This window comes from Phytophthora sojae, assembly GCF_000149755.1.
Source record: "Phytophthora sojae unplaced genomic scaffold PHYSOscaffold_1, whole genome shotgun sequence".
Lineage (NCBI taxonomy): Eukaryota > Oomycota > Peronosporomycetes > Peronosporales > Peronosporaceae > Phytophthora > Phytophthora sojae.
The window spans coordinates 5,794,574-5,815,881 of NW_009258115.1; the positions used below are offsets into that span (position 1 = coordinate 5,794,574).

At 54.4% G+C, this 21,308-nt stretch overlaps 10 protein-coding genes across 10 annotated transcripts; 6 read left to right on the top strand and 4 right to left on the bottom strand.

Annotated features, from left to right (window-relative positions):
- Positions 1-206: 206 nt before the first annotated feature.
- PHYSODRAFT_248430 (hypothetical protein) lies at positions 207-638 on the top strand (the record flags this gene model as incomplete). The annotated part of the gene is made up of 1 exon (XM_009517228.1): positions 207-638. The coding sequence occupies one exon, from the start codon at positions 207-209 to the stop codon at positions 636-638; it is 432 nt and encodes a 143-aa protein (XP_009515523.1).
- Positions 639-742: 104 nt separating this feature from the next.
- Positions 743-1,804, bottom strand: PHYSODRAFT_358438 (hypothetical protein; the record flags this gene model as incomplete). The annotated part of the gene is made up of 4 exons (XM_009517229.1): positions 743-1,067; positions 1,146-1,257; positions 1,322-1,587; positions 1,714-1,804. 4 exons carry the CDS (start codon positions 1,802-1,804, stop codon positions 907-909), a joined length of 630 nt encoding a protein of 209 aa, XP_009515524.1. The 3' UTR covers positions 743-906.
- A 322-nt stretch (positions 1,805-2,126) lies between these two features.
- Positions 2,127-4,604, top strand: PHYSODRAFT_309148 (hypothetical protein; the record flags this gene model as incomplete). The annotated part of the gene is made up of 1 exon (XM_009517230.1): positions 2,127-4,604. The coding sequence occupies one exon, from the start codon at positions 2,127-2,129 to the stop codon at positions 4,602-4,604; it is 2,478 nt and encodes an 825-aa protein (XP_009515525.1).
- Positions 4,605-4,731: 127 nt separating this feature from the next.
- Positions 4,732-5,889, top strand: PHYSODRAFT_309159 (hypothetical protein; the record flags this gene model as incomplete). The annotated part of the gene is made up of 1 exon (XM_009517231.1): positions 4,732-5,889. One exon carries the CDS (start codon positions 4,732-4,734, stop codon positions 5,887-5,889), a length of 1,158 nt encoding a protein of 385 aa, XP_009515526.1.
- Positions 5,890-5,931: 42 nt separating this feature from the next.
- Positions 5,932-6,452, top strand: PHYSODRAFT_475040 (hypothetical protein; the record flags this gene model as incomplete). The annotated part of the gene is made up of 2 exons (XM_009517232.1): positions 5,932-6,185; positions 6,263-6,452. Coding segments are annotated over 2 exons (444 nt in total), but the record flags the coding sequence as incomplete, so codon positions are not given.
- Positions 6,445-6,893, bottom strand: PHYSODRAFT_353497 (hypothetical protein). Its single transcript, XM_009517233.1, has one exon. The coding sequence runs from the start codon at positions 6,854-6,856 to the stop codon at positions 6,599-6,601; it is 258 nt and encodes an 85-aa protein (XP_009515528.1). The 5' UTR covers positions 6,857-6,893; the 3' UTR covers positions 6,445-6,598.
- A 1,843-nt stretch (positions 6,894-8,736) lies between these two features.
- PHYSODRAFT_466946 (hypothetical protein) lies at positions 8,737-15,614 on the top strand (the record flags this gene model as incomplete). Its single annotated transcript, XM_009517234.1, has 4 exons — positions 8,737-10,317; positions 10,651-11,314; positions 14,570-15,216; positions 15,432-15,614. The coding sequence occupies 4 exons, from the start codon at positions 8,737-8,739 to the stop codon at positions 15,612-15,614; spliced, it is 3,075 nt and encodes a 1,024-aa protein (XP_009515529.1).
- An 803-nt stretch (positions 15,615-16,417) lies between these two features.
- Positions 16,418-18,136, bottom strand: PHYSODRAFT_343769 (hypothetical protein; the record flags this gene model as incomplete). The annotated part of the gene is made up of 1 exon (XM_009517235.1): positions 16,418-18,136. One exon carries the CDS (start codon positions 18,134-18,136, stop codon positions 16,418-16,420), a length of 1,719 nt encoding a protein of 572 aa, XP_009515530.1.
- A 951-nt stretch (positions 18,137-19,087) lies between these two features.
- On the bottom strand, positions 19,088-20,256 carry PHYSODRAFT_343770 (hypothetical protein). Its single transcript, XM_009517236.1, has 4 exons — positions 20,050-20,256; positions 19,859-19,956; positions 19,656-19,776; positions 19,088-19,573 (listed from the first exon to the last, which is right to left on the bottom strand). The coding sequence occupies exons 1-4, from the start codon at positions 20,249-20,251 to the stop codon at positions 19,269-19,271; spliced, it is 726 nt and encodes a 241-aa protein (XP_009515531.1). The 5' UTR covers positions 20,252-20,256; the 3' UTR covers positions 19,088-19,268.
- A 364-nt stretch (positions 20,257-20,620) lies between these two features.
- On the top strand, positions 20,621-21,153 carry PHYSODRAFT_321927 (hypothetical protein; the record flags this gene model as incomplete). Its single annotated transcript, XM_009517237.1, has 2 exons — positions 20,621-20,944; positions 21,028-21,153. The coding sequence occupies 2 exons, from the start codon at positions 20,621-20,623 to the stop codon at positions 21,151-21,153; spliced, it is 450 nt and encodes a 149-aa protein (XP_009515532.1).
- Positions 21,154-21,308: the final 155 nt, after the last annotated feature.

Below are 21,308 nucleotides of genomic sequence, written 5' to 3' on the forward strand. Positions count from 1 at the left end.
CCAGCAGCTTTCTTATGGTTAATACACAGCAATTCCTGCAGTATTGACACGGGGTCAGCTAAAGCGACGTTGAAGTTCTTGGTTAATCGCATGCATCGGTCGGTCGTTACACAAGTTGCAGTGGTTTCATGATCGATCCCCCGCCCGTTGAAAGAGCGATCCCATGTGCCGCATTGTTCTCGTTGGCACAAAGCGTTATTCGCAACATGACTGCTCTTGCGAAGGATCACGAGAAGATCGAGGCGAACTGCGAGCCCGAGCAGCAAGCTCCTCTGGATAAGCTGGACCAAGATGATAACACTCAACCAGACGAAGACGATAACCAAACAGCAACTTCCTTCTCCGCGGAACTGCCGAAAATTGCCTGGGAATGGATCTGCTGGTCCGGTGCCAAGACGTTCGACGGCATGGACTTTGCAGGTGAAGTGCTCGCGAACTTCCTTGGGCTTACGCAATCGAAGTACCGGTGGATCCTCGACGCCCAAGAGCGCGAGGAGGAGGAAACGCAGCAGCGCCGACTGGAAAAGCGACAGCGTCGCCAACTTCGCCTTGAGCAGCTTCTTGAGGCCGAGCAGCGGAAACTACAGGAGCTTGAGACTGGTGCGTTAGAGCAAGACGAGGAGTTATTGGAGACATAACCAACTGTGTAGGATTCACCTTGTACGGGGCAATACACATACACAAGTGCTTCCCCTGTCTGCGTGAGGTGCGCGTGTTGTTGCATTGTCAGGCGAATGAACGGAGAACTCGGATCATTTACATTGATGTTGAAGTCATCTCATCCTACCCCAAAACGACGGCACAAAATCAGTGGTTGCCAGTAACAAGCTGCTACTAGCAACGTGAGTCTACGTGTGCTAGGAGGCAATACGTGCCGATCGCCGTCGACCCATAGTGGCCGTGGCTTCACTGCTTGCCATCGATACTACCCCAAAGTGGATGTGTTGGCGGCTTAACTCCAGCGCGTACCAGCATTCGCACAGCTGCCTTCTCGATGCGTTGCAGCTGCCGATTTACGACACTTTCGCTCTCGGGAGTGAACTGCTCGGTACGAATCGTAAGAAGTCCTGCACATCATCAGCAACAGTCAGAACCTCGTGGAGCTGGACACTCGCGTAGACAACAGCCGCAGCAACAAGTCGCACCGTTCAGGTTGCCAAAGAGCACGTCCGTCGAGTATCGGTCTCCAATAACGACAAGCGTCTCAGGGTCTACTTCTCCAAAATGTTTCTTGACAAATGCAATGCCTCCAGGTTTCTGCAATCACAAGCAGCTCAGCCACCCACTCCATCCAAGCATCAACGCCGCACCCATTTATTACCTTCTGGTTGTGACGTAGCACAGCTACTTGGAGGCGTTCCTCGATTTTCTTGGCTTCAACGCCATCCTTATCGTCCGTGGAGCCCGCCGAGTTGGAAAAGATCACGACGCCTGAGTCGCCAAAAACTCGGCGGCATTCGGCCAGCGAAGACTCGAGATGCGGCGCAATCTCCAATTTATGCGGCACCGTCAATGTGTTGTCCTTATCGAAGATAACGCCGCGGAATCCGCGGTCCCGTAGCGTCTGGAACGGCACCTCCGTCACATCTGAAGCAGCGATACGAGCAGAACGTGCACAATGAGCGACATTTTTCACAGTAGTATTATTCCGTACAAACTGGTCAGATTCACACTATCTTTGCATGTGTTTAAAGCTGGGAGAGTGCAGATCACCTTTCACGGACAGTTGGGGCAGCAGGAGCTGCGGCTGGCGCGTCAGCACGCGGCAGAACTCCACGACGCCGCCGAGATTGAGGCCTTTCATGATGCTGCGCTGCTCACCCCAAAAAGCAATGGCTTCACATTCGGACCAATCCAATCGCCAGATCTTCAGTTAATCCCACCATTCGTCAATATGCAGGTCACTTTCTACCAATGAAACGGCACTGCCGTTTCGGCAGCCAGTGACGAGCTCAGAAATACTCGCTCTCCGTCACCCGCAAGACGCCCGAGCAGGTATCGCTCCTCCCACTTCCCGGCGCTGTAGCTTCGTCGTTGCGCGACCTGCTTCTGTTCTCCCACCGCGACGTGGTTGCCCTTCTTCTCATCTTGCTTTGACAGCTTTTCCCAGCGAATAAAGCCCCATAATGGCCGAGAACCCGGAGGAGACGCACATCCACGACGAAGAGGAGGACAAGGCCGATAACTCGAGCTCCGACGACGACTCATCCTCCTCCAGCTCGGGATCCTCGTCCTCGTCTTCCTCCTCTGACTCGGAGTCGGAGGACGAGGCTGAGACAGAGAACGCCAACGCCGGCGCAGACGCCAGCGGCTCCAAGCACGCCACTCCTCACGGAGGAGGCATCGCCAGCCGCACTGGCCATGGCTACCCCTCCAACAATACGGGCCCGGCACTGTCTGCGCCTCGCCCTCATGGCCTCGCTGCGACTACGGAGAGTCTGAACGTGAACTCGACGCGAGCGGCGGCGAGATTTAAAGCCTCAGAGACAGAGGCGATGATGCCGCTGGGCACCCGCAAGCGCGATCGACGTACCATCGAGGAAATCCAAAGAGACTTACGTGATAAGAGGAAGAAGCCGCTGGGCGCCCCCGCTGCGAGGTCCAGTCCTCCTCCGCCGAAAGGATCGCCGGTGAGGTCTCCAGAAGCCGAAGCTGTGGTGAACAGCGGCGCTCCGATGGCTGTGGGTGGTCCGCTGGGTCAGTTCGGAGCAGTGGGACGACTGCCAGTGAAGAGGAAACCAGTGTCGGCACATGACAGATTGGCGATGAAACTTAATGGACGCAGGACCACCAGCGCCAAGGCGAAGAAGCCCGCCAGCTCGACTGCTGGAAGCACCACGGTACCGCCGGTTTCGGTAATGACCAACAAAACTGTTACGAAGCCCATGACTGCGACAAGTTCAGGGGGAATCGCTACAGGAAATAGTAGCAGCAGTGATCATGGAGGGGATGCGGGGGGCGATGGATATAGCAGCAGCGTGAGCAAGTCGTCAGCTCCTGCAGTCGACGGAAAAGTGGTTCGCGCGATGCTTCGTGCAATGCTTCGCTACGGAGACCTGACCGATGTAGGTCTCTATCCGAAAGCCGCGAATTTCGCAGACGAGTACAAGATGCCTAGCTTTATCGAGCGGTCAAATCTGCAAGCGACTACCAAGGTCTCCATGGATCGGCTGCAGACTCTCGCGAATGATGTCGCTCAGAAAGCCAAGCGTGCCGTCGAGGCACGACCACCGCACGATAACATCAAGATCGCTGAAGTGGAGGCTCGATCGTCACAGATTATTGAACGCCTATACGAGAACCTCAAACTCCGGGTCGCTGTTCAACGCGCATTGCGGACTGCTGGTTGCTCTTCAGGAAATGCACAGGCTAATGCTCAAGGGGCATATGTATTGGTGGCGAAGCAGAGCGATCTCTCCGTGTTGGGAGTTCAGACCCGGGACTTGCCGAGCTGGACTTGGGCTGAAAAGGAACATGACTGGTCTCAGCGCAAGGATGCAGCGTTGCTTCTTGGTGTTTACGTCCATGGATTTGGGGGTTGGGAAGACATCTTGAATGATGATTTGCTTCACTTCCAAGGGCAACGAGCTCTAAAGGGCGAACGCCTAAAGAAACGTGCTGAAAATCTGCTGAAGCGCCTGCCTGCACCTGATGTGGACGCTGGCGATCCACGCATTGTCCAACTCGCTATCTCGCTGAGTTCTGCTGGTGCCAACTCGAATCAGTCTTTGGGTGCGCAATTCAGTGCCATCATTCATAGTGGGGCCATCGCTGGAGTTACAACATCAATCCCCGCTGTTCCGGCTACCGGTGGAGGGCGAATGGCGCGTGCTGCGGAGCGATTCGCTGCACGGCAACAAAATGAAGATACACTCGCCCGCCGGCACGTTGGGCTTAGCAACGGAACTTCCACATCTAACGGTCAGGGATCGGATTCGGGGCGGCAGCACAAGACACCGGTCATGAGATCTCCTGCGCAAACAAGTGCTGTCGATAATGAACCAGAAGAAGGAGAAATTGGAGGGGCGTCGCCGACGCAGTCAACATCCTCGCGACATAAAAGACGTTCGTCCTCGGCGGAGGATGAAGATCGGGCATCGTCACGAAAGAAACATCGCAATAACAGCAGTGATACTCCAAGTAAGAAGGAAAAGCGGAAGAAGGAGCACCGAAGAAGTGACCAGCCGGAGGCCCCTGCGGTGGTCGCGAGTACTGTGAATGATGTGGCCCCGTTGCCACTGCTTTCGACTGACGAATGCTATGAAAAGTGGAAACCGAACAAGAAGCTGCGCGAAATCCGGCAAGTGCTGAAAAAGATGAAGATAATGGCCGACTGGTCTCGAAACCAAAAGGACGAGACTGTCGTTGAGAAGGTCTTCAAGTATGTGAGTACCATCGGGGAAGAGATCGATCGCATCGTGACACAGCACCAAGACAAGGAGGAGCGGCACCATCCTAACGCGTCGTCTCGCGAGGTTGACGAGCTTTGCACATGCCTTTGGACATACGCCGCGGGCTTCACCCCGTTCACGCCCCAAGGTTTTGAGCGCCTATACGACGACATTTGTGCGGATGGGGATGCTCTTGTCGCAGCCAGATCATGACGCGCTTCACGGCGACCATCGCGGCGTGAAAAGTGATGTCAAGGAAGCTGTGCGCCGGACACCCAGGTGCGTTGTCTCAACGAACAGATAAACGTATCAACAAGATGGACTGCTTCCAGGTTGCGGAATGTCAGCATGTATCGGCATTTTTATCGTTGTGTTGACCGTTTCGGTCGCTACAGACGCCTTCAGCGGTGGCCGTTTGCACTTTTGCGATTTGCCGGTTCGTGTCGGAAGGAGCGCCCTCATGATGTCTGTCTTGCCGACATTGCTGCAGCCTGCACCAACGGCGGAGGAGCTGGCGCTCAAGGAACAGGTTACTCAGGTGCTAACAAGCCAGGGCGTTCTAGCAAAGTTGAAGGCAGAGCTACGTGCTGCAGTTTTTGAGGTTATGCACGAGCGAGAGGGTTTCGCGAAAACGAATGACCCTACGGCCCCAAACTTGAGCGACTTCCCCTTGGAGACCAGGACAACTGCGTTGGCTCTGATTGTCGAGTGTCTGCAGTTTTTCCACTGGGAGCACGCGTTATGTGTTCTGCTCGCAGAGACCAATGCAGAAGATGAACCTTACGATAGTGCACAGCTGGTTAAGAAGCTCGGGTTAGGAAGTACCAACTCGTCGGCCATGCCGACACTGTTTCAGCTCGTCGAGTCCAGGGTGCTAGGCAACGATCAGAGTGATCGGTTTATCAGGCCAGCGACGACCATCAAGCCCGATCAATTCAATGATGGCGAAGAAAGTGGTGAAGAAGCCACTGTGCATGCAGGCGACGTAGCACGGAAGGCGCGGCCATGGGAGCGAGACGACGATACGCACTCACTACCTGTAAAAGAGCCCGAACCAGCCCTGATGCAGCGTAAAGATGAAGATACAGATGAAGGCAAAGAGGAAGAGGTTGAGAGCAGCGCAGAGATCGAAGAGAGCATGGCGGAAGAGGTACCAAGTGGATCTGAACTGGAGGAGTCGAACTTTACAAACTACGAGGATGAAGAAAGCCAAGACTACCGTGCCCAAGCTAGCACACAACCCACTGATCTCTACTCGGCACACCAGCAAGAGAAGTTTCAGGGTGACAAGGACCAAGAAGAGAGTCATGACAAGGATACCCACGAAAGTAACGACGACGATGCCGTGTCACTAGCAGCTCCTCCTCCAGCACCCGCAAAGCTACCTTCTTTGCCACCTCTAATGAATACATCAAATGGAGCCAATGCTGGAGATGCAGAGGACGATTTCGATGCGGTAAGAGCGGTTGAGATATTCACGGGTTTTATTGTGGCCTAATAGTTATTGTTTTGCCTTGTGTAGGAAGAGGAGGCCGAACGGTTGAGGAAGCTAGATGCAGCGTTGCAAGCCATGGAGGCGGAAGACGACACAGGCACTCTCCAGCAATTGAAAAAGTCGCTGCAAATGGAGCTCCAAGAGCAGGATAGTTTGGTGAGTAGTGGGGGCCCCGGCAAAGCGGATGAGGATAACGATGACGCAGACGCTGAGCCTCAAGGTAATAAGAGCGAAGATGATGATGAAGATGACGATGGATATGGAAGCAGCGACTTCGAAGAAGAGGAAGAAATTGCCAGGTAAGGAGCAACCACGAGTACTGTTCCAAGTATGCTTCATGGCGTTCATGGTTTTCTATGCTGTTTGGTCCCTACAGCGAGATTTCCGAGGAAATGGAGTCCATGCCAGAGCTCTCGGATAAAGAAGATGAAAGCGAAGACGGAGCAGCCACGTCGGCGGCAGAGATCGAGCCACCTAGCACCCTTCGAAACGATACCCGGGTTGACAGTGAAGATGCGTTGAACAGCTACGACTACATTGAAGATGTTGAGAGAGGTGGGTGGTAATAACGCGCCCGTGGAATGGTATCATCGTCGTAAGAAATTCACAAGCAATAACAGCGTAGGTATCAAGCTGAAAGCACCCTCTTAACTCGATAGCTCTATATCGCGTTTTCGCCCTGCACAGGTTGAGATCGCTCGCACCTCTAGTTTCACTTGCGCTTTCCAGCTCCAACGAGCTTGTTCAGTAGGTTCTGGTCCTCGAAGGCCTCCGGGTGAATGAAATAGTGGCGGTCACGGGCCTGGAACGACACCATGGGGTGCATCGCCTGGGTAGGAGGTGACACGTCGGATAGCCGGAACGAGCTCTTCTGCAGCTGAGCGAACAGCGTCACGGTCTCCACTGTCACCGTGGGGTCAGCATCCCCGACAGCAGGCGCCGTCGACGAGTCGGTCAGCCACATTTGCATCACGTACGGCTTGAACAGATAGTGGAACAGCGACGTCGTGCCCAAGCCGAACAGCATGATGGTGCCGCACATAGCCCACTAAACGAACAGAGAACGAATTGCATCAGTACAAGTTACCATCGACACCAGTGCTTTATCTACGCCCCTGTCGATGTGCGCTTACCTTGCCGATCGTGGACGTGTCCTGCTCGCTCAGCACACAGAGCACCGGCATGCCGATCGAGGTGAGGGTGCAGCTGGTGACGGACACCGCCTTCATGAGGCGCACAGCACGCGACATAGGCGCCTGGTAGACCTGTGCACCTTCCAGGTTCGTAGCATTCAGCTCCACCTTGTCCTTGTTCTCCTCACGCGCGTCTTCATCGGTCTGGGATGAACTGAAGTGGCGGACAGTGAACGGTCCACTGAATCCAGCGCTGCGGCGGCTGTTAATCTCGAGCGAGAACCGCTGGAGCGTGGCTACGTTGGCGGGACGACTGGCAATACGGGAGGCCGTGTGAAGCGACCGGAGAGCAGGAGACAGCGCCTCAGCGAGCCGCGCTGCGCGGTGCGATGCGCGGAACACCAACATCGTGAATCTGTGGCTCTGTGGCTAATACTAACGGGATTTTTACGATAGAAATGCAGTCGTCGTCACCTTGAAATTTATGGTATACTGAATATTCACCGGTACACGTAGCGGTATTTGTATGTTGTCGCGCGAGTCTGTGTACTCATGCTACAGAATAGTAAAACCCCGACTGCTCTGCTTTCAACGTACGTGAAAATACGACGAACGACTCATTTGAAGCGCTGCAATCCAGCGTGGGCCAATGTCCAATGGCTCTGATGCGCGTCCAGCTGCCGACTGGCCTTAAATCTGGCCGAAGAATCGCGGTTTAGTGGGCCGAAGCAACGGTTGCATCATAGTACCGGTGATCCAGGTGTGTGTGGCTTGCCACCGCTTGGACAGAAAAGAATGTACTGCATCCACATTGCCATCTCGCCGCGACTTGCCTTGCTTTACACGGTACAACAAGGTTTTGTACTTCCGAAAAAGTATGGTTTCCGCTCTTACCCCGCTTAGGTTCATACCTAGACTTCGTGCCACGTTGCAGCATACAAATGACGCAGTTGAAGTTTACTTGAGCGGGGTCGCGAGCTTGACGCATCTCGCCCGGCTATGTTCCAAACCAGTTGGCGGTTGTGTGGCGGAAGCCGCCAGCTGGTGTTTACTAAAGTCGCAGGCGTAGTCAGCGGTGATGCCCGCCACGTTGAAGCCTCACTTTGGGGCGCCGCGGGCCATGCTTGCATCGTCGACTGCACCATGGGTTCGCATACCATAGCGATTTCTTGACGTGAAGCAGCAAGCGCAGGAGGAAAGAGCAGGAGAGACAGGGCACCGTCCCGCCACCGACCCTACGCTCTCCGGGCCGATCCAGATGGCTTCGATATTTCTTTCGTGTCTTGCGCGTGGTATCGGCAATGCCAGGTGTGCTCACTTGCCTCGGTCTCCGCTTGGCTTTGGCTCGGGTTTAAATCGGCCGTCGGCGCCACGCGCTGCCGAACCGAAGCTCTATTGCACAACTAGCACTTCATGTAGCGCCTCAAACTGGCAAGCCGCAACGCGATCGCTTTGAGCGTCAGCCGATTGACTTCCGAGCGCTGGTGCAGCTTCTTTTCGCCGCCGGTCACACGTTCCAAGTTGAAACCACGGCGAGCTTTTCCCTCCGGTTTTTGTCCAATACCCGGAGACCAGCGAGAAGAACAGCGGACGATACCTACACCAAGATCAGCGCGTCCACCGTCTCCACCCAACGCTCGCAGTAGCTCCGCCCACTCGCGCTCTCGGCCAGTTGCAGACTTGTGGCTTGCCCCGTTCGCGCCAGCTGCCACCAAAGATGCAGTCACAGCAGCAGCAGCAGCCTCGACAGGGCGGGTCGTCGGGCGGTGGTGGGGCAGCCCGCCGATCGCTTGTGAACCCATTCACGACGCCGTCGGGGGGCTACCAGCAGCAGTCGAGCTTTTTGCAGTACCCCGCGCCCATGGAGCCTTCTTTTCGCAGCTACGGCCAGCCACAGCAGCCCCCGGCGTACCACCAGCAAATCTCCGGACGCTATTGGCAACCGCCAACGGGCGTCAACCCTTCGTCGTCAAGCGCAGGAAAGCAGCGTCGGCACGGCGGCAGCTTGGACTTAAGCGAGTTTAGCGATATTCTGGACACCAACTCGGTCCGCAGCGGGGGCGACGCAGCGCCGGCGCTGGGGGGAGCGCCGTCGGAAGCGGCGTCGGAGATGAGTATGGCCAGCTTCGACGTCCAGTCTTTCCACGACGGCATGACGGGGTCCACAGGCGGAGCAGAGGTGGATACCGCTGGGTTTCAGTCGGCAGCGCGGGCGACAGGGTCGACGGCTCAGAGCTCTGCGGCCAGCAAGGCACCAACGAGGACAATGCGTGCTTCTGCTGAGCCAGAGACCATGTCGTTGGTGGACGCCGCGTACATGCCGTTCAATGAGTCGTGCGTCGAGCCCGACCTGACGACCGAAAAACTCCCCAAGGACAGGAACGAGCGATGCCAGTTCTACGACTGCCCGAACCGAGCTCGAGTTTCACAGTCGTACGGCAATTTCTGCAATCGCCACGTGATCGTTGCCCCCTGTGGCTTCCCTGGTTGCCGAGATAAGGCCATGGAGCGAGCTGCAATGTGTGCGAAGCACATGGAGTTGGGCAAGCAACCGCTGCAGGCGATCTTGGATGCTCGCACGCAAAATGTGCTGGTGTGCAAAATGTCTGGCTGCTTTAAGAATGACCAAGGCCGCGGGTATTGCCGCGGACACGAGAAATTACTGATGGCCACCGGACGCCTGCCGGCTCACATCAACAAGCGCCGGCTCAATAGTGCTTACACCATGTGCAGCTACCCCGACTGCAATAAGCACTCTCAGCGACACCATTTGTGCCGAACCCATGGCAATTTGATCATCAAGGAAGCCCAAGAACTGGCCAACAGACCCGATGCGTCAGAAAGCTACGAAGAAATTCTCAGCAGGATGCAAAAGGACATTCGGCGATGCACGCACGAAAACTGCACCAAAAACTCGCAGCGAGATCGACTGTGCACTGTGCACTATTACGAGAAGCACCATTTGCGAAAGGATGGGTCGATGCCGGCAAATGCTGCCTCGGATGAAGCGTCATCGAAGGAGAATGTCGATTCAAGTCAACTAGAAACAGGAGAGCGTCGCGGTGGGAGTGACATTCGAGATGTTGAGCGGACACGCTGTGAAACTCCTGGTTGCGGGAATCTGTCGTACGCTGCGGGATTGTGTGTTGAGCACACTAAGGAGAGCCAAAACCTGATGACGAGTCAAGGACGGTATGATGACCCATTTTCTTCTGAAGGAGCTAGTGGCATTTTCTCCACTGACTTGGAAAATGAAACGAAGCAGGGTTTGTTCAGCCGAAACCGAAAACCACAAACTGTTGCTTCTCTCGCTTCAACGAGCGCACCCCCACTGACAAATTCCGGTCACACGAAATGCACGAATCCAATGTGCGATCGAGAAAGCTACGGGCGTGATTACTGCGAGGCCTGCCAGAGACTGTTTTCCCCTCTTGTGATCGCTATAAATGATGACTCGGCCAGTTCGTCTGGATATCCATTCAATAGCTCGAGCACTGGTATCGGCCAAGCTGAAGAAAAAGTATCGTTGTGCCGTGTGAGCAACTGCAAGCAAGATGGTGTCCGCGGCGGGCTGTGTGCACTGCACCTTCGGGCCTTCAAGACGGGATCATTGTCAGTGGATAACTTGAAGCTGGACTCGCAGGCACAACAACTGCGGCGTGAACAGGAGCTGGCGGAAGCGGCGGCGGTCGCTGCCGCTGCGGTAGAAGCCAAGCAAGCAAGCCCCTCTTCGTCGGCCAAGGCGAGGAAATATTACTGCAAAGTTGACGGGTGTGATAAGCAGGCTCAGAAACGGAACTTGTGCAAGCGTCACTATCGCCAGCAGGAGAGTCTTCCTACAGGAAAACCGCAACCAGAAGTTAGGCCAAGCGGTTCGACGAGAAACTACCTTCCTCGGGCGGAGCAATCTGACTTTCCTCAACCAACTATAGCGTGTCGCTTTCCTGGATGTTCGCAGATCGCGGGTGGTGGTGGTGCTCTGTTGTGCTTGGCGCACTCTAAGGCGACGTTTTGTTGGCAGCCAGGATGTGAAAATCTCGTGAACCACCAGTGCTTCTGTGACTTCCATGCGTTTCGGCGGCAGTGTGCCTACGAAGGCTGCATGTACACGGCCGAACGAGACAGCAGCGGCTGCATGAACCACGTGCTGGCGCGACGGTGTCGTCACGAGTTCTGCGATAAGTTTGCAGTGGGGTTGAACAGTGATTGGTGCCGCCTGCATCAGATTAGCTGCCAAGGCTCTCCGTGTACGCTGTGCAGACTGCACGCACTATCTCTGGATGGGCTAGCAACAAGTGAAAACGAGAATAGCAATCGGAGTCGCTACAACGCGGCGTCAAGGGGACTGCCAGGTGGAGGCAGCGGATTCAGTGATGACAGCCCATTCAGCCGCAACTCGCGCTTGATGTAGGGCGTGGCTGCATTATGTCGCGGGCATTCGTGGCGGTGCTAAATGTGCACGCCGAGGGATGGATAGTCGCTGGTAGGGGTACATGTTTAGGCTTGGATAACGATGCGTAAAACGAGGAGTGTTGTAGTTTTACATGGTGAGTGGCCCCGTTGCTCACCTCATTGTTTCTTTGCCGTAACACGTCATTTCTGTGTCGTCAATCATTTTCCACTGAGATTTGCAAGGTCTACAAAAACGTTTAGATTTTAGAACGGTCTAAAAACTTTCCAAATCTGTACGAAACCGGTAATTTTCAGTCCCATCCGGTATCTTCAGATTTCACATTGGTTACCCGGGCCCCGGGTCAAGCCCGTTGGTCCCGGGGGGGGGGGGGGGTCGCAGTTCGTAAGAAAGGTTAATTGTGGTGTACTAGTTGCGTCTACCGTAGCTGTGGTGTATTGTGTGCTAGCTGCAGTAAGCGAGCATACGCACCATTACAAGACGCGGGTCTAGAACTCACAAAAGAGGAACCGAAGTAAGTAGGTTAATTTGTACTTTTCCGAAATTTAAAATGAACGCTAACTTGATCTCCTGGCATAGCTACATTGAAGACAGTGAAAGCGTAAGCATATTCTTAAACCCTGTAAAAGTGAAATACGGTACGATCAAAGGTCCGACCCGACTCAAATAAAAATGACCACCGTAGCAAGTTACCCGCGTATGATTAAATTTTACTTGTTACTAAGCACACTCAAATACATATCCCACCTAGGTGGTTTGTCGGTCCTTCGCTTGGTAGTAAGGTGATAACAATGCATGACGGAAACTTTAACTCGACCAGGTGCAGACATGTTCCCGACAGGAAATCCACGCAGTACTTGTGCTCCTCTCGGTTAGTGGCTTTTGGCGCGAAGATATAAATCAGTCTTGCGTTATTAATATCTATTAGAGAGCTTTCGCAGCCAGTCCTAATCCGAATCGTACTTAATGATGACTTTATCGGAGTCACTGGCCGTACACTTTGGGTGAGAACGTTTGGGTGAGCATGGTTTCCTCGCAGTAAGCTTACCAGGTGACGCAAGTGGAATCGACGTTATATCGAGCTGTTCAATGCGCATTCAATTGTCGTAACCGAGATGTAGTTAAATGATCATCACAGCAACAACCATGTGGGGCAACTAGATTTCTTTATTTTCCAAATGACATAAAATCACAAGCGACTTGGGCGCGCCTCACTTGCGGCGCACCAGTCGCAATAATAAAATTTCTTCTCTGAGCTTACGTTAATACTAGAACATATTGAGAAAGTCTTGCGTTCTTTGAGTTCGGTCACACGACGCGCCTGCACAGGATCGAGGTTCGCAGCGAGTAGGTTACTTCGAAGTATCTTGCAGTCGGGCACCTTTACGCACGTGCTGGTAGGCCCTTCCAGCGTGACTTTGTCTTTCGGGGCGTCCTTGAGATCGTGATACAGAGTCTTGACCTTTTCCAGCAGCGAAGGCTTCGATCATGCCCTGACAAGCATTAAGCTTTGACGCTGTAAGAGGAGTTGTCGATACCACAGCAATTATACACATTCGTGCTGCACGTAGCTGTGGCCCGATTGGGCCTTATCTAGCTACTTCTTGCATATGAATCACCCCCTATAGCACCAGCACGCCCAGCGCAGTACAACCAGTTAAAACAAAGTTAAGGCCAAGTTTCGCCATTAATCATGGGAGTACCTGAAGACTCAAGCACAGGTTGCTGCTGCTTCTTGTCGTTATGCGAGCATCCAGTTCATGTCCGTTCTCCGGTTTAGTAAATTCGAAAATGGCATTAAGCGAGCCGGCCCCGCTCGGGTCAGGAACATCATGGTCTGTACCTCCATTTAAAGGCCTTCTGGCCTATGCCTTTACTCTTTGTCCCCTCAGGGGACTCCCCTGAGTTATGTGTCCAACACTAGTTAATCCGCATACAAATGCTTAGATTTCTTAGGTTAGGGCTTCGCGAAGGCTGGGATAGATAGGTACATGATAACATTGGTTAGAATCATGAAAGCCACTTCATCGGGTGCGCTTACTCGTCAATTGTGCAGTGGTAAAGTGGCCTTCTATTTGAGCTTAATTCTCTAACCTATAGAAGCCTGATACTCGTCGATTGTGCAGTAGATGGGACCCCTAATCAAAAAGCTCGCATGAGAAGATATTGGTCAAATTATACTGGGATAGGAAGCGACGGAGTGCTGATAGCCCAGCCCACACAGGATTAATTCGGGCGCTCCAATCGACGCCGGTGATGAACCGGTAACATGTCTTAGGTCAATTTACAGTAAGTGATGTCGATTGACCGAGCGTTTTAGACTTCTCAAGAATGATGGAGGCTGGTCCAGTTCATTTGCGAATTCGTCGAGTTGAGATTCGTTTTATTGATTTTGCTCTAAAATCGGTTGTACGTCGTGACCATAGTGGTGATACATTGTCGGGCAGATTTTGCAGCTGCGAAGCAGGCGCACGAGATGCCCGTGGAGCGTGCGGATTGAGTTTATCAATGGCGGTCAAAGGTGAGCTAACCAGTCCTATCCCAGCCTTCGCGATGCTCTAGTCAAAAGGTACCTCAATAACGTACGGGCCATTTTTGTATACATTCGAATGACTTACTGTTGTATCGGGTCGACTTATACTGGGATAGGAAGCGACGAAGTGTCGATAGCCCAGCCCAAACCAACAGTAAGTCATTCGAATGTGTACAAAATCCAAGATACCGCAATTCGCATGCTGAGAGCTGCACCCGCTTATGAGATGCACCTACATCCTCCAATCATATGAAGCGATCTACATATTTTTATCCAATCAGACCAATTATAATACCCGGCAAATAAGATATAACCACAATATTACAGTTGTGACTTATACAACATGAAGAATTTTGTATATGATACTTTTAAGTACGAATACAGATCAACATTACCGGAGTGGACATAGGGTGCAGCTCTCTACATGCGAATTGCGGTATTTGATTTCAATGCAAAAGTCAAGTAAATAATTCTGGCGATACCGGTATCTGACATCAAACAGGACAGTTCTTTCGAACTGCGAATTTCACATTAAATTGACTACCCGGTCTAAACTCCCAGGAAGATAATGCGTGTGAATTCTGCCGAGCTTCAACTCGCCGCCAGTCGACGCGATCACATCGGGCCGCGGACCGCGGGCGGAGATGGAGCGCATCTACTCGGCCTTCTTCACGTCGGAGCGGCGCCGCGAGCCGCAGGAGCTCACGGCCGCGGCGCTGGAGCTGCACAACGAGACGCAGAAGGCGCACAAGCCGCTGCTGCCGCGCCCCGGAGCAGACGGAGGCAGGCGACGGCCCGACGCCGATGCAGACGAATCCATGGCCGACGCCAAGCGCCACGCCGCTGCCAGACGCCAGGACCTCCAGCAACTGACGATGGACTGGGCCAGCGTCAAGAAGGATCTCGAGGCGGCGTGCCAAGCGGCGGCGAGAGCGTTCCTGTTGGCCTACGGAGCTAAAGCCTTCACTGCCGTGCTCCTGGCCTCGAGGAAGTGGAGCAGCCTCGAGTACGGCTATGCCGATGCTGCCAGACTGCTGCTTAGAGGCGACACACTCCGCTTCGGGGCTTTCTTCGGGAGCCTGGTGGGGATCTTTCGGGTCACGGAGCTCGTGACTCGAGCTGCTCGAGGTGGACAGCGAGACGCTGTCAACTTGGCAATCGCAGGGGCGGTCTCTGGGTCGGCTCTGCTGCTGGATTCGCCCTCAAGACGCAACACCATCTCGCTGTACATTTTCGTCCGCATGCTGGACGTGGTGTGTCGCCATTTGATGTCGATCGGTGTCTTACCCACGTGGCGTTACTCGTCGGAGATGCTTTTTGCCGCCAGCAATGCCGCCATTATGTATGCGTTTATCGTGGACCCGAGCTTGTTGCCAAAGGTAACTTGCCTCTTCAATTTCACCGTCGTGGCGGGGCACGTAGGTGGGATACTGAATGTGTTTTGCTACTTTGTGTGTGGTCCTACCAGGGCTACTACCAGTGGATCTGCCGCATTGGCGCTGTTAACCACCACGGTCTGGAGTACACCGTGCGCCAGCGTATGCGGGGCCAGCTAGATGCGCACGGAAAACCACTGCCATTTCGCTTGTGTCAACCGCACTACCACATGTACGCATTTGGAGCTGGAAGTCGGCTCGAGCGACGAGACTAACGTTGCTGTGTCCATTAATGGATTAGGGAGTCGTGTGTGACGCACGCCATCAAGGAGTGGATCAATGGCTTGGGACGGTCAATGCAGATTTATCTGCCTGTGCACTTCCTCCCTGCTATGTTCTTCCGCTTCCAGCACCTTCAAGGGGCCCCAGTGTCCACAACTGCGCGTATCTCCTACGCGGCACTTTGCTCGTCAGCATTCCTCACTTCGTACCAGGTCCGTTTGTGTTTGCTGTTAGTTGGCTTGTGACAAGAATACTGACTCCTACGGATCATTGTTGGGGATGCCCTTTCAGACCGTGGTGAAGCTGGTTATTTGCACTGCTCGCAATGCCTTCCACCGAGATTTCGCCGTGACGTCGCTAGCTGCCGGGGTAAGTCACTAACTCGTCTTGCGTCGGTCCACATCTGCTGAACTAATGGGTGTGCGTGTACTGATCAGCTTGCAACGGGTGGCGCGCTGTTCTTTGAGCACACTAAGCGCCGCTTTGAGCTGATGCTGTACTGCTTCCCACGCGCGCTCGACATCGTGTGGCAACTTTTGAAACGCCGCGGTCTCGTGCGCTACGTGAAGCACAGCGAGGTGGTATTATTCTGCCTCTCGATGTCGCTCATTATGTCGAGCCCAGCCCGCCATTTCAAGCCGACGTACCTTCGGATTCTGCGATTCATTTTTGGCGGAGACATCATCTAAAGGATTGTTTTTAAAAAGGCTTGATGCACGAAGCTTGTTGCCGATAGTTTTGATGATTTCACGCATTCCGACTTTCATTTGAACATTAGCACTAACTCGCGCAACTTTTAGTAGTACTCCAAGTCGTTGAGCACGAACAACTCAAGCATTTGCTTGGCCTTCTCAGGCTGGTCCATAGGCACGAGATGGCCTGCCCCCTTCACAGTCACGTACGAAATTCCCTCGAAAGCCTCCACAAAGCCACCCGTTTGCTTCGAGTCTTTCTCACCATAAGTCCAGACCGACCGCGGCGCCACGCGGGGAAGACCCAGCGACTCCACTGCCCACAGCCCGCCAACAGCATTGCAGACCAAGTCTGCGTCGCCGTGATAGATCACACCTTTCACTCCGCTTTTAAGCAATTCGCGCCATAACGGCGTCACCTCAGTGTTCAGGGTCGGCGTGTACTTCAACATCTGGGGGTGCTGCAGCATGGGGTGATCGACACCGAGGATGGAGCCTAGCGTTTCCATAGTTGCAGTGGTCAACGCGTCGCCGCTCCAGTGTGCTAGCGCTGGGTTAGCATGCATCGCGTCGCGAACCTCAGCCAAATTGAAGTAAGATTCGAGGTGCTTCGTGTCCAGGCACAAATCCATCGTGTTTCCAATCGGGTGCGGCAGCTTGCCCGGAGTCGACGGCGTTAAGATCTCCTTCACCAGGCGTTGAATATCCTCCTTAGGCGAGCCAGCACACGAGCTGTAGACGTCGTACATATTGATGCGGTCATAGACCAGCGTTGAAAAAACGTTCATGGTGGCGGTCGTGCACTCCGAGCTTGCGTCACCCAGGCCAGGAGCGACAAGGGTGCTCTTCTCAAACTCGTGGAGGTCGGGACAGCTAGCTCGGTATTTCTGATACTGATCTGTGCTGAGGAGTCCGTGGTAGTACGCAGACATTACAGTCGAGAGTCCCATATACTCGTTCACGCCATTCCCCACCACGAACTTCTTCAGGTTAATGCGCTTCGCCTTCTCAGTCGTAGCTGCGTTTCCATTGACAATGGCCAGCGCCGTAGTCGGCACATAAATTCCACCGTAACTCTCCCCCGACACAACAAAGTCGTTCTCTCTTAGCCACGGGAACCTCCCAAAGAACTTCTGCAGGGCGTCGTACAGATCCTGAGCCTGCGAGAGGTCATCGGCTTCGTAGACCCCACTGGAGTTGTAGCTAAATCCGACGCCCACCGGCGACTCGATGCACAGCAGATTGGCGCGTTGGTTCCATGCAAACTTGTTGGCACGGAGCGTTTTGCCGTCCATATTGACCAGCAGCGGCCCGTTCTCCGAGAAGCAGCCGGACAGCGAGCTGGATCCCGGTCCTCCATTGAGCCACAGCAGCACGGGGTCCGTCTGGGGCGTGGAGCTCTGCGACTCGGCCAGGAAGTAGAAGGCGTGACCCCCGTTGTTCAGCGGCAAGTAGCCCGAGAAGAGCCGCGCGGTGTAGTCGCTGGGCTTGCCCGCCAGCGTCAGGATCTCGTCCGAGAAGCCCGCAAAGGACTCGCGGGGCAGATCGGGCGTCTCCGCGTCGGCCGAGTCCTCCATGACGGTGGGCTCGGGCGTGCGCTCGCCCGTGCGGATGAGGTTCTCGGTCTGCAGCGAGCGCTGGAGCGTGACCATGAGGTCCCCCACGGCCAGGAACAAGAGGCACGCGACGCCGTAGCGGATGAAGCGCCGGCCCGTCGAGGACAGCAGGCGGCGCGAGCGCCCCGCGGCCGGCAGCGTCTGGCGGGAGCGCAGCCCGCGCGTCAGCGGCAGCGTCTCGTTGAGCGGGTCCGAGCGCTGGTACATGGACTCAAACGGTCGATCGTCGATTCTCCCGGTCTGTGGATACAATAGAAGTGATTCAGAAGTGATGCCCAAGCAGCAACTCAGCTGCGATTGGAGGAACTGATTACTGTACGGACGAGGTACCGTGGAATGTATGTTTAGGATTCGTGAACAAAATTATTTTTTTTTATGGTGTTTCGGATGGGCAGCAAGACCGTGCAGTGCACACATCCTCTTGGGACTCGAACAACCGGAGACCGTCGGATCACGACATGCACTTCGGATCACGCCATGCACTTTGGCTCAAAGTTTGGAGATTGGAGCTAGGAGGCCAACAACACAACGTCGTGTGACTATAGGACTTCATTTACATGTACCGTATATTGAGAAGACTTCTGCTTGGAGACGTTGCTGATCTTGAGATCTTCCTCAGCGGCTCAAATTCCGCCGCTGCAGGCTTCTCAACGTCTTGCCACGCAGATGCTCACAGACAGAATTGTACCCGTTGTTCTGGTCAAGAACTTCTTGGTAAAGCAGGCTACATGAAGCAACTTTCAAGCAGCAATGCTTTTTCAGGTTTCTGATAATGCTGTCCTGGAAATCAGATCCAGCAACACTTCGCTTGCTTGGTTGGCTACAGTAGACACAAGAAAATTTTATTGTGCTACCTGGAACTCATACCTTACAGGTGTATCATATCGGATATCGGCTGCACGATTGTATTGCGCGTTCTAGTCGAACTTTCGATTGATTGAATCGACCGAGCCAAATCGCCTGCAAACCGCCCGAGATTTTGATTTGACTTGAGTTTACTATGTAGGCAATAAAGTACGAAATAAGATCGATTCCAAAAGACTTGAAATTTGTATTCAGCGATTTCAACCCATATGGTAAACCGACCCGAATCGGCAATATTGGCCAGAATTCACAATAGTGGAGCGTGCATCTCATCTCACTATTTCCTGTGGTTCTGGTTGCAATTTGACTTTATTACGAGTACTCGTTTCAACTCCCCTGAGACGATCAACGTACGATAATACGCTCGCTCCCCGAATGGACGACGTACTACGCCGTCGCGCGGTCCCAAATGCAAACTACTGACAAGAAAAAGCGGTCGCGAGACCGCAGACGCTACCAACACCTCTGCGGTCGCTTATCCAGGGGGAAGACGCGAAACGTCAACCTCTACGTCGTCAGCTTCGTCCAGAAGCGTACGGGTAGCGCCCTCAAACGTCGAGAGGTCGCCCAGCTTGTCGGTCACACTGGTGCTGCGTGCCATAGCAATGACACCGCTGCGGTGGATCTCCGTGATGCCCAGCGGCTTCAGCAGGTCCAGGAAGGCCTCAATGCGGCCAGGGGTACCGGCCAGCTGCACCATGACCTGGTGCGGTCGCACGTCAATCACCTTGGCGTCAAACAGGTTGGCGAGCTCCACCACCTCGGCACGAGATCCAGCCTCTGCACGTAAGACACAACCAACGTCAGGTCCACGAACAAGATTCCGGCGGTACGGCATCAATATAAGGAGCGTTGAGCGTACCGGCAGTAGACACCTTGGCCAGCATCAGGTCGCGCTCGACGTAATTCTTCTCGGCGTTCTTGCCACTGCTCAAGATGTTGACCACAGCCACGTACACGACGTCCTCCAGCTGCTTCTTCATCTGCACCACCACAAAAAGCCGTAACAACGACGGTCAGCAGCTTGTTCCCCCTCTTTAGCGCTCAAATATCCATGATCCGTACGTTGACAACGCTCTGAGCAGTGCCGTTCACGACCACCGTCATGCGGGAGAGCTCCTCCACCTCCGTACGGCCCACGACGAGACTGTCAATGTTGTATCCTGCATCAAACAAAACACCAGACACCCAGTTCAGCACCTGCCGCCTTCATTGGGGCGATTGGATCCTAAAGATCCTTGCGTGTCGACCCTTACCTCGGGCGGCGAAGAGGTTGGCGATCTCGGCCAGGCAGCCAGGCTGGTTGACCACCAGCGCGGCGATCACGTGGCGCTGGCTCTGCTCCGCCACGCTCAGCGCGCGCGAGAAGAACTTGGGGGCGGCGCAGGACGGCGCGACGGCGGCCGCAGAGCGCGGGAAGGCGCGGCGCGCCAACGGGAGCAAAGATCTCCGCAGCATCTCGTCGAATGTCGAATGTGACGTCTGAACATCGTGGTCCCAGGTTCTACGTCGGGTGGCTGTGGCGTCCCGGCTTTTCCACCAATGAGGCCCCTGTTTTTTGCTTGTTATATTATTCCCCCTTGGAGGAATTGCCCCGTTGTGGCGCTTACCGATAAGAACGTCCCCGCGAAGGGAAAATTCCGGGCCGGGATACCGCGCCCCCGTTCTTTGTGGCTGATGTGGAAGATGCCACAACTGAACCTCGTTGTGGCATCTTCCACATCGGGAAATCAGTGACGAGGCGCATTTTAAGCGGGCTTAGATTTTGTTAAGCCCACGTTGAAGAAGGTGTGGACTACTTTGTGGACTTACGAACTTCCAGCTACCATGTCAACGCGTGTCACTCAGGCTGAGCTGAGGACGCTCGAGCGGGCGTTCAAGGTAAACGATCTGCGCTTCGACTGCAACGTTACGTGGGTCAGCCTCAGTGCGGTGTACTCGATCATCCGCATCTCGGACAACAGGGTCACTCTCGCTAGCGTTCTGGATGAGTTCTTTGGAGGTATCTACCGCGCCCACGGCACGGATGTGAAGAGAGTTTCGGACGAGCGCTTCGCGGAGTACGAGGGTAGGCCGTTCAGCGTGTGTTTTGCCGACCTCCTTGAGGTCGTGTGCGGGAATGAAGACACGCGAGCGGCGTACAATACCCAGGTATCGAACGTGACCTGGGAACCGCAGTCGGCAAACCACGTCGAGATGCATTTGTTCGTCTCCACATGTGCTACACGAACAAGTGCGGTCGTCGCCCCCAGTATGCCCTCGAGAAGATATGGGCCCATGTGTTGCAGTGTGACTTGGCAGTCAAATCGGCCATCGAGGTGTACAAACCGGGTATGTCTGATCCCCTAGAGGTAGTCTAGTCTATTTGACGCCCGTGGACGACGACGACCCGATCATTTCCCCCCCCCCCCCCCCCCCGCCAGAAAAAGTCAAGGTTTTTTCAGCGACGACTACGACTGGATCCCGGATGGCATTTGTGGGATGTATCTCATTGATGGAGGCACTACTGGGAACT